This window comes from Panthera pardus, unplaced genomic scaffold (assembly GCF_024362965.1).
Source record: "Panthera pardus isolate Hobbes unplaced genomic scaffold, ASM2436296v1 HiC_scaffold_17, whole genome shotgun sequence".
Classification (NCBI taxonomy): Eukaryota; Metazoa; Chordata; class Mammalia; order Carnivora; family Felidae; genus Panthera; species Panthera pardus.
This window is the reverse complement of record NW_026526732.1, coordinates 27156868-27179642: the sequence shown is the minus strand read 5'-3', so window position 1 is coordinate 27179642 and position 22775 is coordinate 27156868. Positions and strand designations below refer to the sequence as shown.

At 44.5% G+C, this 22775-nt stretch overlaps 1 protein-coding gene across 2 annotated transcripts; it reads left to right on the top strand.

The window, feature by feature from the left end:
• The first annotated feature begins 12189 nt into the window (after positions 1 to 12189).
• HEBP2 (heme binding protein 2) lies at positions 12190 to 21643 on the top strand. Of its 2 annotated transcripts, none has more exons than XM_019420453.2 (4): positions 12190 to 12304; positions 13670 to 13805; positions 14768 to 14948; positions 21093 to 21643. In XM_019420453.2, the coding sequence occupies exons 1-4, from the start codon at positions 12272 to 12274 to the stop codon at positions 21289 to 21291; spliced, it is 549 nt and encodes a 182-aa protein (XP_019275998.2). In that variant the 5' UTR covers positions 12190 to 12271; the 3' UTR covers positions 21292 to 21643. The 2 variants fall into 2 exon arrangements, with proteins under 2 accessions (XP_019275998.2, XP_019275997.2); XM_019420452.2 differs by lacking the exon at positions 12190 to 12304 and adding an exon at positions 12922 to 13153.
• Positions 21644 to 22775: the final 1132 nt, after the last annotated feature.

Genomic DNA, 22775 nt, shown 5'->3' with positions numbered 1-22775 from the left:
GAATGGATATAAATCTCCCTCCAGGATTTTCAAATGGGGAGGTAGAGGTGGGTCATGTACCACTTGGGATGCTTATCAGAATACCCGTGGAGGTGGTGGAGGTCACAGGAGGGCGACATCGATGATTCTAGAACTCTTAATTTGACGCGATACTTTTCTTGGTACCACTATTTTTTGTTGCTTTCACAATACAAAAGCCAGGCAACACTCCAGTGGTTAAAAATGAACAAAATGATTTTTTTTTTTTTTTACTTTTTTTTTTACGTGAACATTTTGGTGCTATATATGCAATGTGGTGTGGTTTTAGGAGGATAACAAAGGAAACCCGAACAGGATACATTTCTTTCTAAATATAATCTGATGGAAATTATAATAGCATCTCTGAGGACTGATGTAAAATATAAGCGATTTGAGTGAAGATCAATAAAATTTCTCTCAGGAAAATTATACTGCACGATGCCCTGATGGTCTTTAAGGGAAGTAAATAAAACAAATGGAAAAGAGAAGCCCAGGAGACAGCCTTCTTCAGATTTTTTTTTTTTTTTCTTTTACGGCGATCTCAGTTCCTCTACCAGGGACTGATTTGGTCTTTAGGACATAAGGGGAGATTTATGCAGGGGAGGGCTGTTCTAGAAAAGGTTGCCTCCTCTTAAAAAAAAAATAATAATAATACAGGGAAAGAAACACTCGGCCTCTTTGCTGGGTGTTGATGTGTCTGCATGTGATGGCTGGAGCTATGATAGCCATCATGTAACCATGAGGCAAGATACCAGCCATGACTGGTACTGAGGATAGAAGAATAGAAAGAAGTGTTGATGACATTGTAGAGGAGCTGAATTAGCCTTTCAACGGTCTATATTTTAATGACAGAATGTCTTTCCTACTCTTTTAAGTCATTTAGACCAGGTTGGTACTGGTAGACAAAAACATCTCAACTGCTCCAATTTCTAAGGCTATTAAGGAAATGTATGGCCATGTTTCAAAAGGTCCTGATAAGACCTATTTAAAAGAAGTAGTCAATGATAGGATTCCCTTAAAATGTGATCAGTGATCTGAGAAAGAAAGATTTTCTCTTATGGAACCAAACTGAAGCAATAAACTATTAACCAGAGGTTGCGTAACTACAGCCCATAAGCCAGATCCTGCTTGCAACCTGTTACCGTATGTCTTGGAGACAAGAATGGTTTTTACATTTTTATTCTTTTTTAAATTTTTTAATGTTTATTTATTTTTGAGGGAGGGAGAGAGAGAGAGAGAGAGACAGAGACAGAGAGCACGAGCAGGGAAGGGGCAGAGAAAGAGGGAGACACAGAATCCAAAGCAGGCTCCAGGCTCCGAGCTGCCAGCACAGAGCCCGATGCAGGTTTCCAACTCACGAGCTGCGAGATCATGACCTGAGCCCAAGTCGAACGCCTAACTGACTGAGACACCCAGGCACCCCAACATTTTTAAATAGTTGAAAAAAAAAACAGCAAAAGAAGAAGGATTTTGTGACACATGACATTATATGAGTTCAAATTTTGGTGTCTAGAAATACAATTATTGGAACACAAGCTATTGCCACTTGCCTGTGGCTGCTACGTCAGAGTAAAGTGATTGCAACAGAGACTATAATGCCCTTCAAAGCCTAAAATATTTACTATCTGGTCCTTTAAAGAAACAGCATGCTGACCCCTGCTAGAGACCAATGGATTTCAACCCTGGTTGCATGGTAGGATTACTTGAACTTTTAGCAATGCCAATACCAGGACCTACCTAGACCAACTAAACTGAAACAGAGCCAGTGATGCTGATATAAAAGCAAGGCTGAGGGGTGCCTGGGTGGCTCAGTCGGTTAAGCGGCCGACTTCAGCTCAGGTCACGATCTCGCGGTCCGTGGGTTCGAGCCCCGCATCGGGCTCTGTGCTGACAGCTCAGAGCTTGGAGCCTGTTTCAGATTCTGTGTCTCCCTCTCTCTCTGACCCTCCCCCGTTCATGCTCTGTCTCTCTCTGTCTGAAAAATAAATAAATGTTTAAAAAAAAAAAAAAGCAAGGCTGAAAGCGATGAAGTAATGTGAGTAGGCCACAAAATACAGGTGAGCTTCAATGTGGATGGATGTAAGGTTACAGGCTGAGAGAAAACTAGGTCTGTAAATCTAGCTCTGAGCCATCACTTAGTACCCAACCTTTTCTGTACCCTCTGGAGGCCATCAGCCTAATATGCAGCTGTAGCCAGTTCAATTCACGAAGCAGGCTTTGCAAGCAGACTATGAAAGACAACAGGGTAAGCAGTCCGTCCTTGCTTAAATGTTGACCCGCCTGGAAAGCACGGGTGGGGCTGGTTGCTGGTGCTCCAAGACAGAGTGGAGCTGAAGAGAATCCACAAAGGAAAAAACCGATTGTTGACAACCAAGAACTATTTGGGGGAAGAAGTGTAGCCAGAAAAAGGTAAACAGTGACTGGAATGTGGCCATTTTCACCAGATTCTGCACTAGCCCAGAAAATATTGGCAAGGCATCATTTTATAAAAAGGAAAGGAGTCTAGGGTCTGGCACGTCAAGAGCCCGGAAGCCAACACTCTATCCCAACCGCAAGGAAAAGCTGAACGGAAGAATCCACACTTCTTGGACCCATCAGAGAACTAAGGTCACAGGACAAACCACTGCCCCCAAAGTGAGAGAAACAGGCAGAAACAAAATCATCACTTACAGGAGTGGAAATCCGTGAGCAAAAACCTCCTCAGGAACCGGTGTGGGTGTAGGGAGACCTGAACTGTGATGGACAGATGGCTGGAGGCTCAGGGTGATTAAATCTAAGAATCACAAACTCCAGAGGGGGCCCCCACACTTCGTGAGTTTGCCTCCAGGAGCCTTGCCCGGTTCTCGCAGTGAAGGTCTGAGGACAATCCCCTCCTGCTTCTGGGAGGGGAAGAAGGGAAGGGAACCATTTTGAAATAGCCGGAGCGCTCTGTTCTTCACAAATGCTCCCCTCAGACGAAGGCTGAGGCCCTTTTAACCCCGGCTTAATTGGCTGGGCTTCATGAGAGCCTAGTTAACCTGGGGAAAGGGAAATTCCCAGACCCACCTGTTGGAGCCTTACACCAGGGAAGGAAAATACCCAACTGCAGCCCTTCTGGCCATCTTGTTCTACTCAGGGGAGTGAAGGAAAAGGGAGAGGCACTTGTGAAGTTCACAGCCCAGCGAAGCAGGCTCACTAAAAAAGGCTGAGACCTAGGGGCACCTGGATGGCTCAGTCAGTTAAGCAGCTCAGGCCATGATCTCGGGGTTCATGGTTTGAGCCCCACGTTGGGCTCTGTGGTGACAGCTCAGAACCTGGAGCCTGATTCAGATTCTCTGTCTTCCTTTCTCTCTGTCCCTCCCCTGCTCGTACTCTGTCCCTCTCAAAGGTGAATAAACATTAAAAAAAGATTCTTTAAAGGCTGAGATTTAATCATAGGACTAGAGACTCTTCCTTCTCCCTCCTCCTCCTCCTTGCCCTAAGCACCACATTATTAAAGACCTATTTACTGCAGCTCCTTTTACCCAGCACATCAAGTCCACCTTTTGACAAAAAATTACAAGGCAGAGGCACCTGGGTGGCTGAGTGGAGTGTCCGACTTCGGCTCAGGTCATGATCTCATAGTTCATGAGGTTGAGTCCCTCATCGGGCTCTGTGCTGACAGCTCAGGGCCTGGAGCCTGCTTCAGATCTATGTCTCCCTCTCTCTCTGCCCCTCCCCTGCTCATGCCCTCTCTCTCTCTTTTTTTTTTTTTCTCTCTCTCTCTCAAAAATAAACATTAAAAAAAAAATTACAAGACATACTAAAAAAAGAAAAAAAAATGCAGTTTGAAGAGACAGAGCAACTCAGATCAGGACCAGACTCAGATATACCAGAATTATCAGAACAGAAAGGTAAAATAACACTGAAAAATATGCAAAAGGCTCTAAAGGATAATATAGACAACATGCAGGAACAGAAAGGTAATGTCAATGGAGAGACAGGAATTGTAAGAAAGAACTCAAAAGAAATGTTAGAGTTCAGGAACGCTGCAACAGAAATGAAGAATGCTTTTCATGGGCTTACTAGTAGAATAGGCACAGTTGAGGAAATAACCTCAGAGCTTAAGGATATGTTACTAGAAACTTCTAAAACAGAAAGGCCAAGAGAGAAAAAAATACAGAACAGAATATCCAAGAACCAAGAGACAACTATAAAAGGGGTTATACACATAACAGGAATACCAGAAAGAGAAGAAAAAGAGAAAGGCACGGAAGAAATAGTTGAAGAAATCATGACCGCAAATTTCCACAAATTACTGTCAAATCACAGATCCAGGAAGCTCCGAGAACACCAAGTGGGAATACTTCCAAAAAAGGAAAACAAAAACAAAAACAAAACACACTACACCTAGGTATACCATATGCAAACTGCAGAAAATCAAAGATTAAAAAAATTATCTTGAAAGAAGCCAGAGCGGGGCGCCTGGGTGGCTCAGTCGGTTAAGCGGCCGACTTCGGCTCAGGTCACGATCTCGCGGTCCGTGAGTTCGAGCCCCGCGTCGGGCTCTGTGCTGCCAGCTCAGAGCCTGGAGCCTGTTTCGGATTCTGTGTCTCCCTCTCTCTGCCCCTCCCCCGTTCATGCTCTGTCTCTCTCGGTCTCAAAAATAAATAAACGTTAAAAAAAAAAAATTTAAAAAAAAGAAAAAAAAAAAAAAAGAAAGAAAGAAGCCAGAGCAAGAAAACACCTTACCTGGAGAGGAGCAAAGAGAAGAATTATGCCCAACTTCTCCTCAGAAATGATGCAAGCTGGTGGAGTGAAGTGAAATATTTCAAGGGTTGAGAGGTGGGGAAAGAAAGAAAACACCAACCTGAATTCTGTACCCTATGAAATTATTTTTCTTCAAAAGTGAAGGATAAATAAAGACTCTCTCGGACAAACAAAAACAGGAAATATGTTGCCAGTAGACCTACCTTGCAAGAAATATCAAAAGAAGTTGTTCAAAGAGAAGGAAAATGATATAGGTTAGAACTCAGATTAAAAAAGGAAGAGGTTGGGAGAAGGAATAAGTGAAAGTAAAATAAACATTTTTTTCTTATTCTTTTTTTAAAATTTTTTTAACATTTATTTATTATTGAGAGACAGAGACAGAGCATGAGTGGGGGAGGGGCAGAGAGAGAGGGAGACACAGAATCTGAAACAGGCTCCAGGCTCTGAGCGGTCAGCACAGAACCCGGCGCGGGGCTCGAACCCACAAACCATGAGATCATGACCTGAGTCGAAGTTGGACTCCCAACCAACTGAGCCACCAGGCACCCTCTTATTCTTTTTTTTTTTTTAAGTTCACCTATTTATTGAGAGAGAGAGAGAGAGAGAGAGTAGAAGTGGGGAAGGGGCAGAGAGAGAGGGAGAGAGAAAATCCCAAGCAGGCTTCACTGACAACACAGGGGCCCAACTCACAGGGTTCAATCCCATGAGCCATGACCTGAGCTGAAATCAAGAGTCTAGAGCTTAACCGAGTGAGTCACCTAGGTGCCCCTTTCGTATTCTTAATTGATCTAACAGGTAACAATTGGTTCAAAATAATAATAATAATAATGTATTTGATGATTATAGCATACATATAAATGATATTCAATGACAGCAAGAAACAGGAGGGAAATTAAGAATGTTTTGTTATTATAAGGTACCTGTGCCTCTGGTGAAGCAGTATAGTGTTATTTGAAAGTTGACTTAGAGGGGTGCCTGGGTGGCTTAGCTGGATGACTGTCTCACTTGATTTTGGATCAGGTCATGATCCCGCAGTTCATGAATTCGAGCCCCAAATCGGGCTCCGTGCTGACAATGGGGAGCCTGCTTGGGATTCTTTCTCTCTTTCTCTCTCTCTCTCTCTCTGCACCCCTCCCCCTCTCTGCACTCCTTCCCCACTCATGTACATGTGCTTTCTCTCCAACTAAGCATTAAAAAAAAGAAGGTTGTCTTAGATTGGTCATAAGTGTATATTGCAAACTCTAGGGCAACCAGTAAAGGAAGTTAAAAAAAAAAAAGCATAATTGACATACTAAGAAATGAGACAAATGGAATCTTCTAAATTGCCCAGATAGCACCACAAATGGCAAGGAAATAAGACAAAAACAGAAGCAAAGAACAGGGCAGGGAGTAGAAAACAGTAATGAATATGGTAGATGCTAATCCAACCATATCAATAACACTTTAACCTTTGGTGGTCTAAATACACCAATTAAAGACAGATATTATCAGGGAGATTAGAAACAAGACTCAACTACATCGTGTCGACAAGAAACCACTATAAATATAAAGACACATATAACTAAAAACAAAAGGTTTGAGAAAGATATACTATGCTGCCACTAATCAAAAGAAAGCAGGGGTAGCTATATTAATTGCAGATTTCAGAGCAAGAAAAGTTATCAGGGATAAGAGTAGCATCACATAACATTAACGGGGTCAGTTCTACAAGGAGACATAGTAATGTTTAATGCTCATACACCTAACAAGAGTGTCAAAACACTTGAGGTAAAAACTGAGAGAGGGGCGCCCGGGTGGCTCAGTCAGTTGGGTGTCTGACTCCGGCTCAGGTCATGATCCCCATGAGTTCCAGCCCCGAGTCGGGCTCTGGGCTGACGGCTTGGGGCTTGGAGCCTGGAACCTGCTTCCGATTCTGTGCCTCCCTCTCTCTCTGCCCCTCCCCTGTTCATGCTCTCTCTCTCTCTCCCTCTCTCAAAATAAATAAATCAATTAATTTTTAAAAAAAGAAATAAAAGAAGGGACATCACTATAGAATCTATAGATTCTATATTCTTTTATTTCTTTTTTAGAGAAAAAATGATATAAAAGGAATATTATAAACAACTCCACGTCCATACATTTGATAACCTAGAAGCAATGAACCAATTCCTTAAAAGATATAATCTGTCAAAACTCATACAAAAAGAAATAGACAACTTGCACAAGCCTACATCCATTAAAGAAATTGAATCAATAATAACCTTCCAAAACAGAAAGCACCAGGAGACTGGGAAGGTCATCTAAATCAGTATTCTTCAAGGCATGATCCATGAAATGGTGCTGGCTCATAAACTATGTGTTACCAGTCTGAGATAAGATAGCGAAATTGACAGGAAGTGTCTAGAAATGCCATAGGAACTCAACATTTTTACAAAATCCATGCACTTCATCAGTAGACTCATCTCACTGAGCATGGTATAGACCAATTAAATTATTGTTGAACTCATGGGTTAAGAACCACATGGTGAGCAGCACATAGTCTTGTGCAGTAGAATCACACAGTGGCTTATGATGAATTAGAATTTTATTTTTTAAGGCGAGAAGATGCTTCATCCCAGACAGCTTGAGAAGCACTGATCTAGGAGACGAGATGTCCCAGGCATTGCTGCTAAACTTTTCCTCCATCATGGAGCCAAGTCAATCTGCCACTGACCTCTCCCATGCCTGGAACTCATTCTGAACATGCAGATCCAAACAAACTCAGGAGGCACTACCGGGGGAGACCATTATGCAGGACCCAAGAACAGGCTGAGAACCGAATGATTCATAGGTGTATGTTCGAGACTGGGGCTGAGCAGCTCCTCTTCTCAGAACGGGGAGCACTGAAACACTGAGCACCTCTCCTCTAAAAAAGTCAGTAGGGAATCAAGTCCACCTCCTCCCAATTCTTTCATTTTTCCTAGTCAGGAAATAATGTAATAATGTATGGCAACCGCAAAAGCCCCGTAGGTAAGAGTTTAAGGGAACATCTTAACTGCCCTTAGTTTTTAAAAAATGGCCCTTAATCAAATGATCTATTAAAAATATTTCCTCTTAACTACATCAAGGATTTACTTTCTTTTCAAGAGCTTTTTGAGAATGTGAGTTACGCAGCTACCTAGCTGTGGCATAGTTGGCTATCTCTTTTCACTTCAAAGCATGATCCTCTTAAAAAATCAGTACGGATATGCCCCTTCCTTTTTTTAATAGCCACTCATCACAGTCTCAGAAATTATATCAGGCCTCCTATTGATCAGAATTGATGTTTTAATTTTTAAAGACATTCTCAGCTTTAGACCTGAGCCTTCTTACCCTTGACCCCACGTTCGAAAAAAAAAATGTCTCTTCATTTTCTGTGGCCCATTAGAAAGGTGATTCACAGGTGCTCCTAAAAACATTCAAGCACTATCTAGGTGTCTGATATACATTCTGGCTGGCATTCATCCAACATTTATCAAGCAATTATGTGTCAGGGACTGAGCAAAGTGCTTAGTGTAAAAGGGGTTTCATGGGTTGTTTTGTGTCTAAATAATGGAGGAGTATGATAATTCTCACCAAAACTAAAGGAGAAGCCCGACTAATGGAAAGGTTACATTTCCTGTTAGACTAGCAAGTTGCTACACATTTTACAGTTACCATACTTCGGATAATGATTACTACAAAAAGACCAAAGATTTAATTACATTATGGGTGTAAGAGTAGCCCCAGCGCAAACAGTGACCGGACCATCAAATATGTGAAGACTAGGACCAAATTTTACTCATCACTAAAACCCACCAACCTCTACTACAGCACTATCCATAGAAGGTACTCTTTCAGTTATTACCCGGGAAAACATATCACCCCAAACTTAGTGACATAAAAAAAAACAACCATTTAATTGTGCTCACAGATTCTCTGGGTACTGCAGGGACGGTTTGTGTCTGCTCCACGATCTCCAGGGCCTCGGCTTGGAAGAAATCAGGGACGTCTGGAGATGATGCAGTGGTAATGGTGGGGAGGCAGCATGGGCTGAAAACGCGGTCACCCACATGTATAGGGGTTGAGGGTGATGCCAGCTGTCAGCCCAGACAGCTTGGAACCTACCCATGGACCTTCATGGAGCTGCCTGGGCTTCCCTTCAGCCTGGTTGTTGAATTACAAGAGAAACTGGCCCAGAGAAAGAATCAGGTGGAAGTCCTTCATGATCTAGCCTCAGAAGTCACATAGTGTTACTTCTACTGTACTCACAAACCTGTCTTGTCTCAAGAAAAGGAAGCACAAGACCTCCATCTCTTGGTGGCGGCGGGGGTGGGGGGGGGTGGGAGTGGGGAGGCATCAAAGTCACATGATAAGAACGGCATGTTGGATAGGAGATGATATTGCAACTTCTTTTGGGAGTGAAATCTGCCCCAAGTATGGAATAATCAGTGCGTGACCCAATGATATCAATAATGAACATTAGTGCTTCTCTCAACTATTTGAGTTCTTTGAGAACACAGCGGGATTGTCCTTTCCCACCTCCTTGAGGTTCATCAAGGCCCTATGGTCTGCTTCCATCAGTGAAATATGAATGGAAGTGACTCGCGTAACTTACTGCAGGAAGCCTTTAGTTGATCTTCACGATTCACAGATTCTGTATTTGCAGTCACCCACTTGCTGGCATGTATTTGTAATCCCAAATCAATACTCACAGCACTTTCTTGGTCACTGGTGGGCATCTGCACGTGGAGAGGAGAGGGGTGAGAAGTTGGGATGCACACGCTCCCAGCTGAGGCCCAATAGGGCGGAGCTCAGCCTTCTGGTTTCAGCTCTCACGCAGTAAACAAGTGTCCTTTCTGCAGTCTAGGTAGTGCTATGTTTTTCACAGTTTTGTGCTTCTTGTGGATTTTGTTGCTTAAAATGGCCCCAAACATAGTGCTGAAGTGCCGTCTCCTGTGCCTCCGTGCAGGAAAGCTGGCATGTGCCTTTTGGAGAGAGTATGCGTGTTATACAAGCTTCATTCAAGCATGAGTTCCAGTGTTGTTGGTTGTGAGTTCAGTGTTAATGAATCAACAATATCTGTTAAATAAGATACCTTTATACAAGGGCACCTAGAAGACAAGGGACCACAGGCTCACAGGAACCTAACTCTGTATTTCCTCTAGAAGCAAGAGTTTAGTATTCAGTAATTCAATGTTCGTGATGACGTTATAGAACAAAGCTGCTGCCAGTAATGAGAATTGGCTGTGATTATGCTGCAGGGCTCCGCGGGGCTCTCTCTCCGTGTGCTGGGGTGAAGGGAGACACCTGCTGGTAGAACCGAGCCACAGGGCGCCACCTGTGCCCCAAAGCTTAACTAGAACATCTCCTTCACAGTGTCATACCAACATTGATTAAATATGAGCTAATAGGAGCGCCCTGCTGACTCAGTCGATGGAGCATGTGACGCTTGATCTTGGGGTTGCGAGTTCGAGCCCCACACTGGGTGTCGCGATTGCTTAGAAATGAGATCTTTATGTATGAGTTAATAGAACAATTTTACCATAATTAATCAAGAAGAAAACTAGCTGGCTTATTCTGACATATGGGTATAAAACTTGAGCCTTCTGAATGTCATTAAATCCGTTCTAATTGAAATCCTATTATTTGGAAATAAATCCTTTTCTTTCCCTCCTTCTGTTCTTTAACACGACTAATTATCACCTTATAACTATAAATAACTCAGCAGAGTCACCTGCTGTTACCTTCATTAATTGTACCTTCCACACCCTATTAAATGAACGTCTCCAAATTAAATGAACGTCTGTTTTTTTATAAATAAAAGGCTCCCCCCCTTAGAAAAGGCATTGAGAACTGTAAAAGTTACTCTGCAGAGGAGAAGAACAACAGATTTCTTAAACAACAATGTATACTATTTCCTTTTTCTCTCAAAATTTTCTGCAGAGAAAAATTGTATTCCCGACTTTGCAAAGTCACCTACGCAGTGGATCACACGTTATATAGGTTAAAAGCAACGGGCTGTTTTTTAAGAAACAGTCAAAACTCATTACTTAGCCTTCACTAAATAATTCAAACTTAGGTCGGCATAATAACATATTTGATGTAAACACTAGCAAGTGTCGTGTGTCCAAAGGCCACTGCACACTTGTTAGGGCAGGGAGGGAGAAAAGAAAAAAGAGAACATCAATTGCTTTGCAAGCAGAACCGTACAATGGGATATCATCCGACAATAAAAAAAGAACGAAATACTAGCACATGCTACAACATGGATGACTCTTGAAAACATTACACTAAGAGAAAGAAGTCAGCCACAAAACACACATTCTACTCCGCTTATGTGAAATGCCCACAATAGGCAGAGCCACCGAGATGGAAAGTAACTTAGTGATTGCCAGGGGCTGGCTTACTCTTGCGTTTTTAGCTCATTAAAGAAATATGCTTTGGAAGAGAAAAAGAATGAGATCATGAAAGACTTAATGTGTAAAGACAGGGACTCTGCTCAGGGCCTTTAGCAGAGTCTAGAGGAGGGTGGTTTGCAACGATTCAAATGCCCATCCACCGATGAAAAATATTTTCCAGTGGAATATTTGTCAGCCCCAAAAAGGAATGCAGTACTGAAGCATGCTACAACACGAATGGATGAAACTTGAAATATTTTGCCCAGTGAGACAAGCCCCTCATAAAGGACCACGTGCTGTCTGCTATGGTCTGTAGGTTTGCATCTCCCCGAAACTCACATCTTGAAAACCAAATGCTCAGTGTGATGGTATTAGGAGGTGGGGCCTTTGGGAGGTGAGTAGGTCAGGAGGGCAGACCCCTTCATGAACGGGGTTAGTGTCCTTGTAAAAGAGGCCAGAGAAAGCTGCCTTGCTCCTTCCACCTTGTGAGGACACCAGCAGCAGTCTGCCGCCAGAAGGGCCTCAGGTAACTCTCTGGCGTCCTGATCTGTGACTTCCAGCCTCCAGAACAGTGAGAAAGAAGTTTCTGTTGTTTATGAGCCACCAGTCTGTGGTGTTTTGTTACGGTGGCCTCACAGATTAAGACGCAGCACTATTTCATTTATTTGAAAGGCCAGAAAAGGCCTACAGAGACAGAGGGCAGATTAGTAGTTGCCTAGGGCTGGGGATGGGGCACTGGGGAGTGACAGCTAAAGAAGTTGGGGTTTGGGGGATGGGGAGAGGTGACAACAATGCTCTAAGGTTGATTGTAGTGATGGTTGCATAACTGTAAATATACTAAAAACCACTGAATGGTACGCATTAAACGGGTGGATTTTATGGTATGTGATTTCCATCTCAATAAATCTCTTAGAAAAAAATAATGAATCTAACAAAACGTTTGTTTTAAAGGCAGTAGAGTCCTGTGGCTGTACCTTCCCCATTTCTCTGTCCCCCTTTCACCTCCCTCTCCCCAGCCTGAAAGTTCTAGTTGGACCGACTTAGAGGTTTGGGGGTCATTTCAAGGAAAGGTCAGTAAACAAGGACACTTAAAGATCGTCTCCAGGCACGACTAGGGCGCCATCTGCCTCCTCCTGCGAGGGACCCTGATGGCTGTCTGGCACCTTGGACACCGTCTAGGTGTGAGTAGGGAGGGCCTCACGCCCCTGGCCGGGCCCCTTTCCAACTCGCGCATGGAGCCCTGGGCCCACGGGGTGCCAGCAGGCACAGGCGAGCTTGGAGCCGGCAGGCGCCAGCCCACCGTCGCCCTGGGAGGGCAGGCTCCCTCCCGCCTTCGCGGAGCGCACCTAGGGTGCTGGCCGGCGCTCCCGCCGCTCCCCGGGAGCAGCCAGGACTGCAGAACCGGCTCCCAGCGCGGGTGGAGCCGCGGAGACCTTCCCGAACCGGTTACACCAGAAAGCCCGAAAGCCAGTTGCTTTGTCCTCCACCGCCCCGCTCCCACAGTGGACACCTTGGCGTGCCTGTTAATTTAAAAAGCAAGGGCGAGGGAGGGAGTCCGAAAGGAAGCCGGGCCTAAGCGGACCCTACAATCCGGACCCCGGCCCTCACCCCTGCGGAGGGAATCCGACCAGGGGGGCGCGGCCCCGGCTGGAGCAGCTCGGGTGGGAATCCGGGCTCCCGCGGACGCAGCGCCCCCTCCCGGCCCAGGCCGGGGCGGCTCCCGCGGACGCGGGTCCCCGGCACCGAGGGGAGGAGGGACGCGCGTCGACGCGGTGACCGGGGCGCGGGGCAGCGCGGGGGCGGGGACTCGGGGGCCGGGGCAGGCGGGCGCGGCTCGCACACGCAGCGGGGCGGCCCGGAGCGGCCCCGGCGCGGCCCCTTCCTGGTCCCGCTCGCCAGCCTGTCTCCCCGGAGCGTCGGCGCCGCCCATGGCCGAGGTGCTGGAGCCGGACCCCGCGACAGCCGAGCGCGCGGCGGTCCAGGCCGTGGAGACGCCGGGCTGGACGGCCCCGGAGGACGCGGGCCCCCAGGTAGGCGCCTCCCACGGGCGCGGAGGGTGCGGGCCAGAGCGCGCCGTATGATTTGCGGTGGGGCCCGCGGGTACAAAGTACAATTTTTGAAGTCGTCTGGGCCCCCAGATGGGGAAATGCTGCCCAGATGGGGAAATTCGGTCGGTTAGCCGTAATCTGTGGCTACATCTTCACTTCTCTTGAGGTTAAAAAAGAAAAACGAATTATCCGCAGTGGGACCCTCCCGGCCCAGGGGACGTAACAGATGCTCGGTCTCAACGAGAATAGAGCCGACCGACTCCCCCACCCCTGCGTGTGGGGCCGAGGCCTCCAGCGGCTCAAATCCAAGGATGGGAGCCTCAGGGGAGGGGCCCTGCCCGGTTCTAAAGAACCAGAACCAGAGGCCCATCCCAGTGGGGCGCAGGTCCCGAGATCAAGGGCAATCCTGGTGGACCCGAGACCAAGTCACCTGTTCTGTTGCTTCTCACGTCCTGCCTTTTTAGAATTGCTTCCCAAGTTTCCTCTGTTCTATTTTAGCCCGGAAGTTACGAGATCCGACATTATGGACCAGCCAAATGGGTCAGCACTTCCGTTGAGTCTATGGACTGGGATTCAGCCATCCAAACTGGTTTTACGAAGCTGAACAGCTACATTCAAGGCAAAAATGAGAAAGGTGAAGACAGTTTACCTTATAAATTATATATATAGTGGCTGAGTGCCCAGGCTTATTCTTGCGTTTTAGCTTACTAAAGAAATATACTTTGGAATAGAAAAATAATGAGATCATGAAAGACTTTAAGTGTGAAGACAGGGACTCTGCTCGGGGCCCTTAGCAGAGTCTAGAGGAGGGTAGTACTGGGTAGTGCTTTTCAGCCTCTGTTCTTGTCTGTTTCTGCTGGATGAACTGGGCCTCTGTGTAGCTAGTGTTAAGTCCTTTTCATGGCGAATGCTTCCAGATAATTTGGTGACTGCTATGGTAAGAGTCATCAGGAGGTAGGAAGGTACAAAGAACACAAGATCCAGGGTCTCCAGACATCTGGTTCGGGCTCTGGTGCTACTTATGTTTTACCAGTTCACTTAGTCTACGGGATCTCAGTTTCTGAATTGTAAAACGTGACGAATAGACTGGACTCTATGGTCTCTAATTTTCCTTTCTAGCCCTAAAACTAGAATGTATTAACCAGAAATATTAATAGTACAGAAAGTGCTTAATGTGGCCAGTGGATAATTGAATCATTTTCCCTTTTTTATTATTATTTTGAGAGAGAGTGCATGAGTGAGCATGAGTGGGGCAGGGGCAGAGAGAGGCAGAGAGAGAGAGAGAGAGAGAGAATCCCAGACTGCACATAGTGCAGAGCCTGACATGGGCTCAAACTCACAAACTGTGAGGTCATGACCTGAGCGGAACTCAGGAGTTTGACACTTAACCGACTGAGCCACGCAGGCGGCCCTGGCCCTTATTTTTTAAAGATGCAAATTATCTTAAAGGTAAATTTTCTGTCGGTAGCATAAGGTAAGTCAGGAAACTCAGATCAAAGAAATTAATAGATTCAGTCTTTAGAAGTAGCCATGCAGATACTAAATCTGCTTTCACGGTCCTTTCATGGTATTTAAACTCATTATTTTATGGCCCAGAGATGAAAATGAAGATGACCGCTCCAGTGACAAGCTACGTGGAGCCCGGTTCAGGCCCTTTTAGCGAGTCTACCATTACCGTTTCCCTGTACATCCCCTCTGAACAGCAACCTGATCCGCCCAGGCCTTCAGAGTCAGATGTCTTCATTGAAGACAGAGCAGAAATGACCGTGTTCGTCCGGTAAGTGGTAGGTAACTTAGAGCCCTGGGGACTGCCAGTTTTCCTTGCCTGCACTCAGTTTAGCTCCTGTGCAGTTTCAGTAGGCTTTTCGCCCTTGCACAGAAAAGAGGTCTGATGCATTTTGTGGTGTTTTCCTGCTGGGTTAGTTTTACGTGTTACTAAGGGTCTCTTGCAAGGTTATAATCACTTCGTGTCATGAAGAGTCTGTGTCATAGACCTTCCGCAAATAAGACGCGATGCACGTCATTCTCAAAGCACAAGACTGCCCTTACCTGCCATCGAGGTAAACCGGTACGAAAATCCTAACACGTGGTGCACGGTACCCCTCCTCCCGGCTTCGAGGTTCTGAGAGCCCCAGACTCTTCCCTGCGTTCTCCGGCCCAAGGGATGGTACCTGCTTCCTGCAGTTACTGCCTCTGTTAGTTGAGTGGTTCCTATGTACCGTTTCAGACTTGCAGCACCTGTTTGGTGCATTCCTTCAATTCTCTCTGTTGAAATTTAAAAGCACACACGGAATGTGATAACAGTCTCATATGGGAGTCCCTTTATTCCGTTCTGTCCCTCTTGTCACCACCAACCTGCTAAAAGCATCTGTTTCTCTGTCTGTTTCCCATGTACTCCTCAGAACACCACCGTCTGGAAGAGACCGCACCATCTCCTTGAAACTGCCCTCGCCACCCTTGGCAGTGCCCTTGCATTTGTCACATGATGGCAGCCCTTGCCCGTGTGACCCCTGAAGCCTTTGTGTATTGTATATTGACTTTGTATATTGACTAATCTATTCTCTGGATACCTACACAGCCTGTTAAGTCTGAGAACGTCATTCTCTGGCCGTTCGTCTCGTCCTGTTCCTCTCTCTCACCTGTTCCTCTCTCTCACCTGTCCCTCTCTCTCATCCTGTTCCTCTCTCTCACCCAAGAATGCTCCACATTGACCCTCATGTCAGAACAGACTTACTCTGGGTGATCTGTTTACAAAGCTCTAACCCCCTGTGTCCCGTGACTCTCCTATTGTCTCTAGCCCTGATTTCTCTACTTGTTGGACATTGCCATGTGAAGGGTGTGGGGATTAAACTCAACAGCTCTAAAAATGAGCCTTCCCCCAGTTGCCAGTTTATAGGGGCAGTGATCTTCTAGTGGCTGTCTCAGAAAAGGGCCTCATTTGACAATAAATTTCATATATTGAAAAAATAAAATAAAATAAAATAAAATAAACAGTCAAAGAGGTATAAAAAAAAAAAAAAGAAAAGAAAAGGGCCTCATCAGCCAGACAGCCTCCCCAGCAGAGGTCTCCACGGCCACCGGCAGCGCACTCTTCCCTGACAACTGATTGCCAGATCTGGTCCATTCTCCTTGGAATTGATCCATGATTCTGTTCCCTTCTCTCCATCCCTGGGACTTCCTCAGGACCTCATCTTACGGGAACCACACCCAAGTCATCTTCGTGGACCCTAGTGCTTGGCACAGTGCCCGATCCCCCGCAGATGCTCGGATGTTTATTCATCTCCGATCTCGTGTGTTCTGCCTCAGCAGCCTCCCGGCTGTTGGGAGCAACCTGCCCGCCGTTCTCTTCCTGTCCCGCTCCACACTGGAGTCCTTGATCTTCCTTACGACAGCAGCAGCAAAGCGATGAACACCAACCTGGGACTTCACTAAAAATCTCTGTGGCTTTCACTTGCCTCAGGGTGAAGTTCGGATTGTTCACGATGTCTTTTATCACGTGACCCAACCCCATCTCCCCACTGGTTATGTTCCCCTGACCTTCCCACCCTTCACTGAGCAGGCCATTTCTTCCATCTCTCTCTGTCTTTTTAAGTTCTGATTTAAGTTCCAGTTAGTTAACGTACAGTGTAATGTTAGTTTCAGGTGTACGATACAGTGATTCAGCACTTCTACACTTTACCCCCGTGCTCGTCATAGCAAGTGCCCTTCTTAGTCCCAGTCACCTATTTAACCCATCCCCCCACCCACCTCCAAACCATCAGTTTGTTCTCTATTGGTAAGAGTTTGTTTTTTGGTTTGCTTCTTGTTGGGTTTGTGTGTGTGTGTGTGCCTTTGCTCATATGTTTTGTTTCTTAAATTCTACATATAAGTGAAATCATATGGTATTTGTTTTTCTCTGGCTTATTTCATTTACCATTATATTCTCTAGCTCCATCCATGTTGTTGCAGATGGCAAGATTTCATTCTTTTTTATGCCTGAGTAATATTCCATTATATATATGTGTGTGTGTGTGTGTGTGTATGTATATATACACCACATATTATGTATATACCACGTCTTCTTTATCCATTCACCAATTGATGGACACTGGACGCTGGGCTGTTTCCATGCTTTGGCTGTTGTAGATAATGCTGCTATAAACATCAGGGTGCATGTATCCCTTCAAACTAGTATTTTTGTATTCTTTGGGTAAATACCTAGTAGTGCAGTTGTTGGATCGTAGGGTAGTTCTTTTTTAACTTTTTGAGGGACCTCCATACTGTTTTCCAGAGTGGCTGAACCAGTTTGCATTCCCACCAGCAGTGCAAGAGGGTCCCCCTTTCTCCACATCCTTGCCAACACCCGTTGTTTCTTGTGTTGTTGATTTTAGCCATTCTGACAGGTGTGAAGTGATATCTCATTGTAGTTTTGATTTGCATTTCCCTGCTAAGTGATGTTGAGCATCTTTTCATGTGTCTATTGGCCATCTGTATATCTTTTTTGGAGAAATGTCTATTCGTGTTTTCTTTTTTTTTTTTTTTTTAATGTTTATTTACTTATTTTGAGAGAGAGCAAGAGAGAGACCACGTGATTTGGGGAGGGGCAGAGAGAGGAGGAGAGAGAATCCAAACAGGCTCCATGCTGTCAGTGAAGAGTCCGATGTGGGGCTCTGTGCATGTTTTCTGCCCATTTTTTAATTGGATTATTTGGTTTTGGGGTGTTGGGTTTTATAAATGCTTTATATGATTTGGATACTAACCCTTTATCAGATATCTTATATGAAAATATCTTCTCCCATTCCATAGGTTGCCTCTTAGTTTTGTTGATTGTTTCCTTCGCTGTGCAGAAGTTTTTTATTTTGACATAATCCCTATAGCTTGTTTTTGCTTTTATTTCCCTTGCCTTAGGAGACATACCTAGAAAGAAGTTGCTGTAGGTGATGTCAAAGAAGTGACTGCGTGTGTTCTCTTCTAGGATTTTATGGCCTCAGGTCTCACATTTAGGTCTTTAACCCATTCTGAATTTATTTTTGTGCATGGTGAAACAGAGTGGTCCAGTTTCATTCTTTTGCATGTTGCTGTCCAGTTTTCCAACACCATTTGTTGAAGACACAGTCCAATATTCCATTAGATATTTGTTCCTTCTTTGTCAAAGATTAATTAACCATATAAATGTGAGTTCCTTTCTGGGTTTTTTATTCTCTTCTACTGATCTATGTGTCTGTTTTTGTGCCAGTACCATACTGTTTTGATCACTGCAGCTTTGTAATATAACATGAAGTCTGGAATTGTGATGCCTCCAGCCTTGCTTTTTCTTTTTCAAGGTTGCTATGGCTATTCAGGGTCTTTTGTGGTTCCATACAAATTTTAGGATTGTTTGATCCGGCTCTGCGACAGATGTCGTTGGTACTTTGATAGAGATTGCATCGCATGTGTAGATTGCTTTGGGTAGTATTGACATTTTAACAATATTTCTTCTTCCGGTCCATGAGCATGGAATGTCTTTCAATTTCTTTGTGTCTTCTCAGTTTCTTTCATCGGTATTTTTTAGTTTTCAGAGTACAGGTCTTTCATATCTTTGGTTAGGTTTATTCCTAGGTATCGTATTGTTTCGGGCACAGTTGTAAATGGGATTGATTCCTTAATTTCTCTTTCTTCTGCTTCGTTATTGGTGTGGAGAAATGCAACTGATTTCTGTACGTCGATTGTATATCCTGCGACTTTGCTGAATTCCTATATCCGTTCTAGCAGTGTTTTGGTGGAGTCTTTCGGGTTTTCTATCTATAGTATCATGTCATCTGCAAAGTGTGTAAGTTTTACTTCTTCCCTGCCAGTTTGCATATATTTTAATTTCTTTTTGTTGTCTGATTGCCGTGGCCAGGATCTGCCACATCTCTTTACCTGTGACCTCAGGCAGGTCTACTCACATGTTCTTTGCCTAAAGCTCTTCTTTTGTAAGATGTGTATAGTCACAGTGCCTACCTGTCTCATAGGGTTGCCATGACGATTACATCAGTTGATGTCTGTTAAATACTTAAAACAGACACACGGTCTTCCTACTAGCTCTAGCTTCCTCTTTCTCCTCTTCCTGGAGCATCCACTTTTCCCCTTCAGGACTTGTATCAAATAGTACCTCATCTGTGATGCCTTCCTCAGTTTCTCCCGTCAGCCAGCCACTCTGTTCTCCTATTATTCTCAGTTATAATGATCTGTGTACAGACTGTAACTTTCTCAAGAACACAGCAACATGGTACATGTTCATATCCTGCAGCTCCTGGCAAGGGCAGGTGCGTGGGAAGGGAATCAGATGTTTGTGTACTGAGTAAAGCTGTGGATGGATCACTGTAGAACAATGTGTCTTCGGAAAACAAAAGATGATTTCTAACTAGGGGGCTCAAAACTTGATTTCAAGGAAGAAATGGGATCTGAAAGTCCGTTCCCTTTCGGCAGAGCATACTAAAAGTTGGCTCTTGGTTAAGGAAATATTAAATGTAGGAAGCAAAATATTTCTCAATGCGTGGTTCAGAGTTATAATTATCAGTCAACATTCTGAAAATTAGAACCGTGTTATCAATTTATCTTCAATGTTTTATTTCATGTACATGTACATACATCGATTCCTACACCATTCAGTGAGGATTTGAAAGATACTAGGTGTCTGATGAACATTGTTGAATGAAATAGACATGGTTTGTACCCTTGAGAGCTTACATCTTAGCTGAAGAATGGTAGGACTAATCGTTCCATTGGCACATTGATAATAAAACTTATGCTACAGAAGGCATAATGGGAATATGTTTTATTTTCTGTGTTTCCCAATCTTAACCTTCAAAATCAAATTCATCGTGTTTACATGTCGGCAACTCAGCTAGGTCTATGTACCATCATAATTTAACCTCAGGACATTTTTGTTTGTATACTTTAAAATCTATACTTAAACTTTTATTCTCTTTCCCCACTTTTTATTTAAATCTTCTGCCTGTCTTTTCTTCCCCATCCCCATAGCAACCGCCTAACTGGCTCCTTCCCTCCAGTCTATTTTCCATCTGTCTTTCCCAGATCCTATCAAGTTACTTTTCTGCTCACCATCCTTCAAATAATCTCCGAAGGCCTTGGGATGACATACAAGTCTCTTCTTTCTGGCTCTGACTCACCTTTCAGAGCTCATTTTGTGGCTCACTATGAACATGCTTTGTGTTTTTGAACTTCTGTTCATTTTCTTATCCTTCTCCATTTTCCCTTTTTCTACCCAGCAAGCCCATCCATTCCAGCCAACTCCATCCATTCCAGACCCAACTCAGAGGCTATCCCTTACTCCTGGGTCAGTCGTATCCTCAGTGTTCCCAAGCATATTGATCCTGTCTCTGTTAAATCTCTTCTTGGGCTAGATATAAAGAGCTGCCTAAATGTTCCTCTATAAATTCTTACATTCGAAACTGTATCATACTCATCTGTAATGTAGAGCCTACCCTTTTCCCCAGGAGAGGAAGAAAGGGGAAATATTCCACAGCAAACTGAAAGTCTGAAAGGGAATCTTCTAAGGGGCTTTCATTGTCACCGCTGACCAGCAGCATCAGCATTGTTGGGAGCTTGTTAGGAACGCGGTTGCCCGGGGCCCCACCCCAGACTTCCTGAATCAGCATTTTAGCAAGTTTCCCAGGTCACCTGTACGCCCTTAGTCTGAAAAGCAAGAGTTAGAGCACGAAATGGTGAAAGTCCCAAATCTGCCTGCCAGCAGATGGGACACGTGCCTCCTCCGGGGTCTCCTCAGTGCGGCCACTTCGAGAATGGACACCAGAGGAGAATGCTGGGGGGCGGCGGGGGAGGGGGCGGGGGGAGCTTGGGAGCAGCACTTGAGAGTACCGGCTTCTGCTTGCCTCTTCAGACTGACCTTTATGTCCGCATGCGACTCATTCGTGGTTATTTGCTTTCTCCTTCGCAGGTCTTTCGATGGATTCTCCAGTGCTCAAAAGAATCAAGAACAACTTTTGACATTAGCAAGCATGTTGAGGGAAGAAGGAAAAGTTTTCAATGAAAAGGTTTACTATACCGCAGGCTACAACAGTCCTTTCAAGTTGCTTGATAGAAATAATGAAGTGTGGTTGATTCAGAAAAATGAACCCTGCAAAGAAACTGAATGAGGGGGAAAAAGGAAGTACCATTGCTTAGCGTAGATATCCAACGTACCGACATGTAAAATACAGGTCTAATATCCCCGCCCGAGAGAACTATGGTGATTTGAGCTGATTTCCAAGGTGCCTTTTAATGCTTGAAGCTTTATCTAGATACACAGGTAACAGGGGAGAGTCTTCTAGAAACATGAGAAGCAGTCACAGCTCTGGAGCGTGGGTATTTCTGTGAGGGTCCAGGAAGTGTCTTATGGCTTGACCCTTCTTCGCCGTATCACAATCATGTTGGCCTTTTTTGACTTGAATTTATGTCATTTGGATGTTATCCCCTCTAGCTATTATCAATAAAAATGCTAACGAGGTATCCTGTGTGGAACAGTTCGGCTCTCAAGCCTAGAGAGGTGACCTTCAGCTGAGAACAAAAATCAAATTCTTTTGCACCTTTTAGGTTGTGATTTTTGATACGAGACAAGCTAGGTTTCTGGCTTTGAAATTATTATGGATATAAAATTTCAAAATCTCAGGCAATTATTTTTCCAAAGGTATTTGTTTGCACTGATGATTTACTGGTTTTTTGCGAAAAAGAAATTAAATTTCTTTTTCAGCTCACTTAACAAAACCAACTGGAAGACTCCTTCTAGCCCTCCTACTAGAATATCCACGGTACCAGCCTCTACTGGTAGGAGGTAAATATTTCTAATATTTCCTCTAGAGTTCTATATAAAATAGACATCTCTTATGCAATAAATTCCATTTGAAGGAAGAGAAGCATACTTCTGATGACGAGCATTTAGTTGTGATCTGAAACATGTTCAAGAAAAAAAGTTGAGTGGTGCCTCGGTGGCTCAGTTGGTTGAACATCCGACTCTTGATTTTGGCTCAGGTCATGATCGCAGGGCTTGCACTCACTCTGTGTCTCTAAGATTGAAAACGGGGCCCCTGGGTGGCTCAGTCTGTTAAGCATCCAACTTCAGCTCAGGTCATGATCTCACGGTTTGTGAGTTCTGAGCCCCGCATCAGGCTCTGTGCTGACAGCTCGGAGCCTGGAGCCTGCTTGGGATTCTGTGTCTCCCCCTCTCTCTGCCCTTCCCCTGCTCACACTCTGTCTCTCTCAAAAATAAACATTAAAAAAATTTCTTTATTAAAATTAAAATTTAAAAATGGATTTTGTACTCTTCAAGCGCAGCATATCCCATTTTTCCCTTCTCTTCCATAAATTATAAACTAAAACATTTTTCAGCCCTAAATCCAGAGAATATTTCTCATAGCAATGAATCCGTTCTTGTAATTACGTGGCTGGCACCGACTACAAAATATCTCTTATGTCAACATTTCTATGGAGATATTTTTCTTCTCTTATTTATAGGAAATTTATGTGTGGACTTTTTTTTAAAGTTTATTTATTTTGAGAAAGAAACCGAGCGAGTGGGGGAGAGGCAGAGAGAATCCCAGGCAGTCTCCACACTGTCAGCACAGAGCCTGATGCGGGGCTTGAA

Coding starts and splice junctions, on each gene's coding strand:
- HEBP2 (XM_019420452.2), top strand. CDS start 13,052: ATGGCCGAGGTGCTGGAGCCGGACCCCGCGACAGCCGAGCGCGCGGCG. Junction 13,154..13,669: donor CGGAGGACGCGGGCCCCCAG/GTAGGCGCCTCC, acceptor GTTCTATTTTAG/CCCGGAAGTTACGAGATCCG. Junction 14,949..21,092: donor GAAATGACCGTGTTCGTCCG/GTAAGTGGTAGG, acceptor TCTCCTTCGCAG/GTCTTTCGATGGATTCTCCA.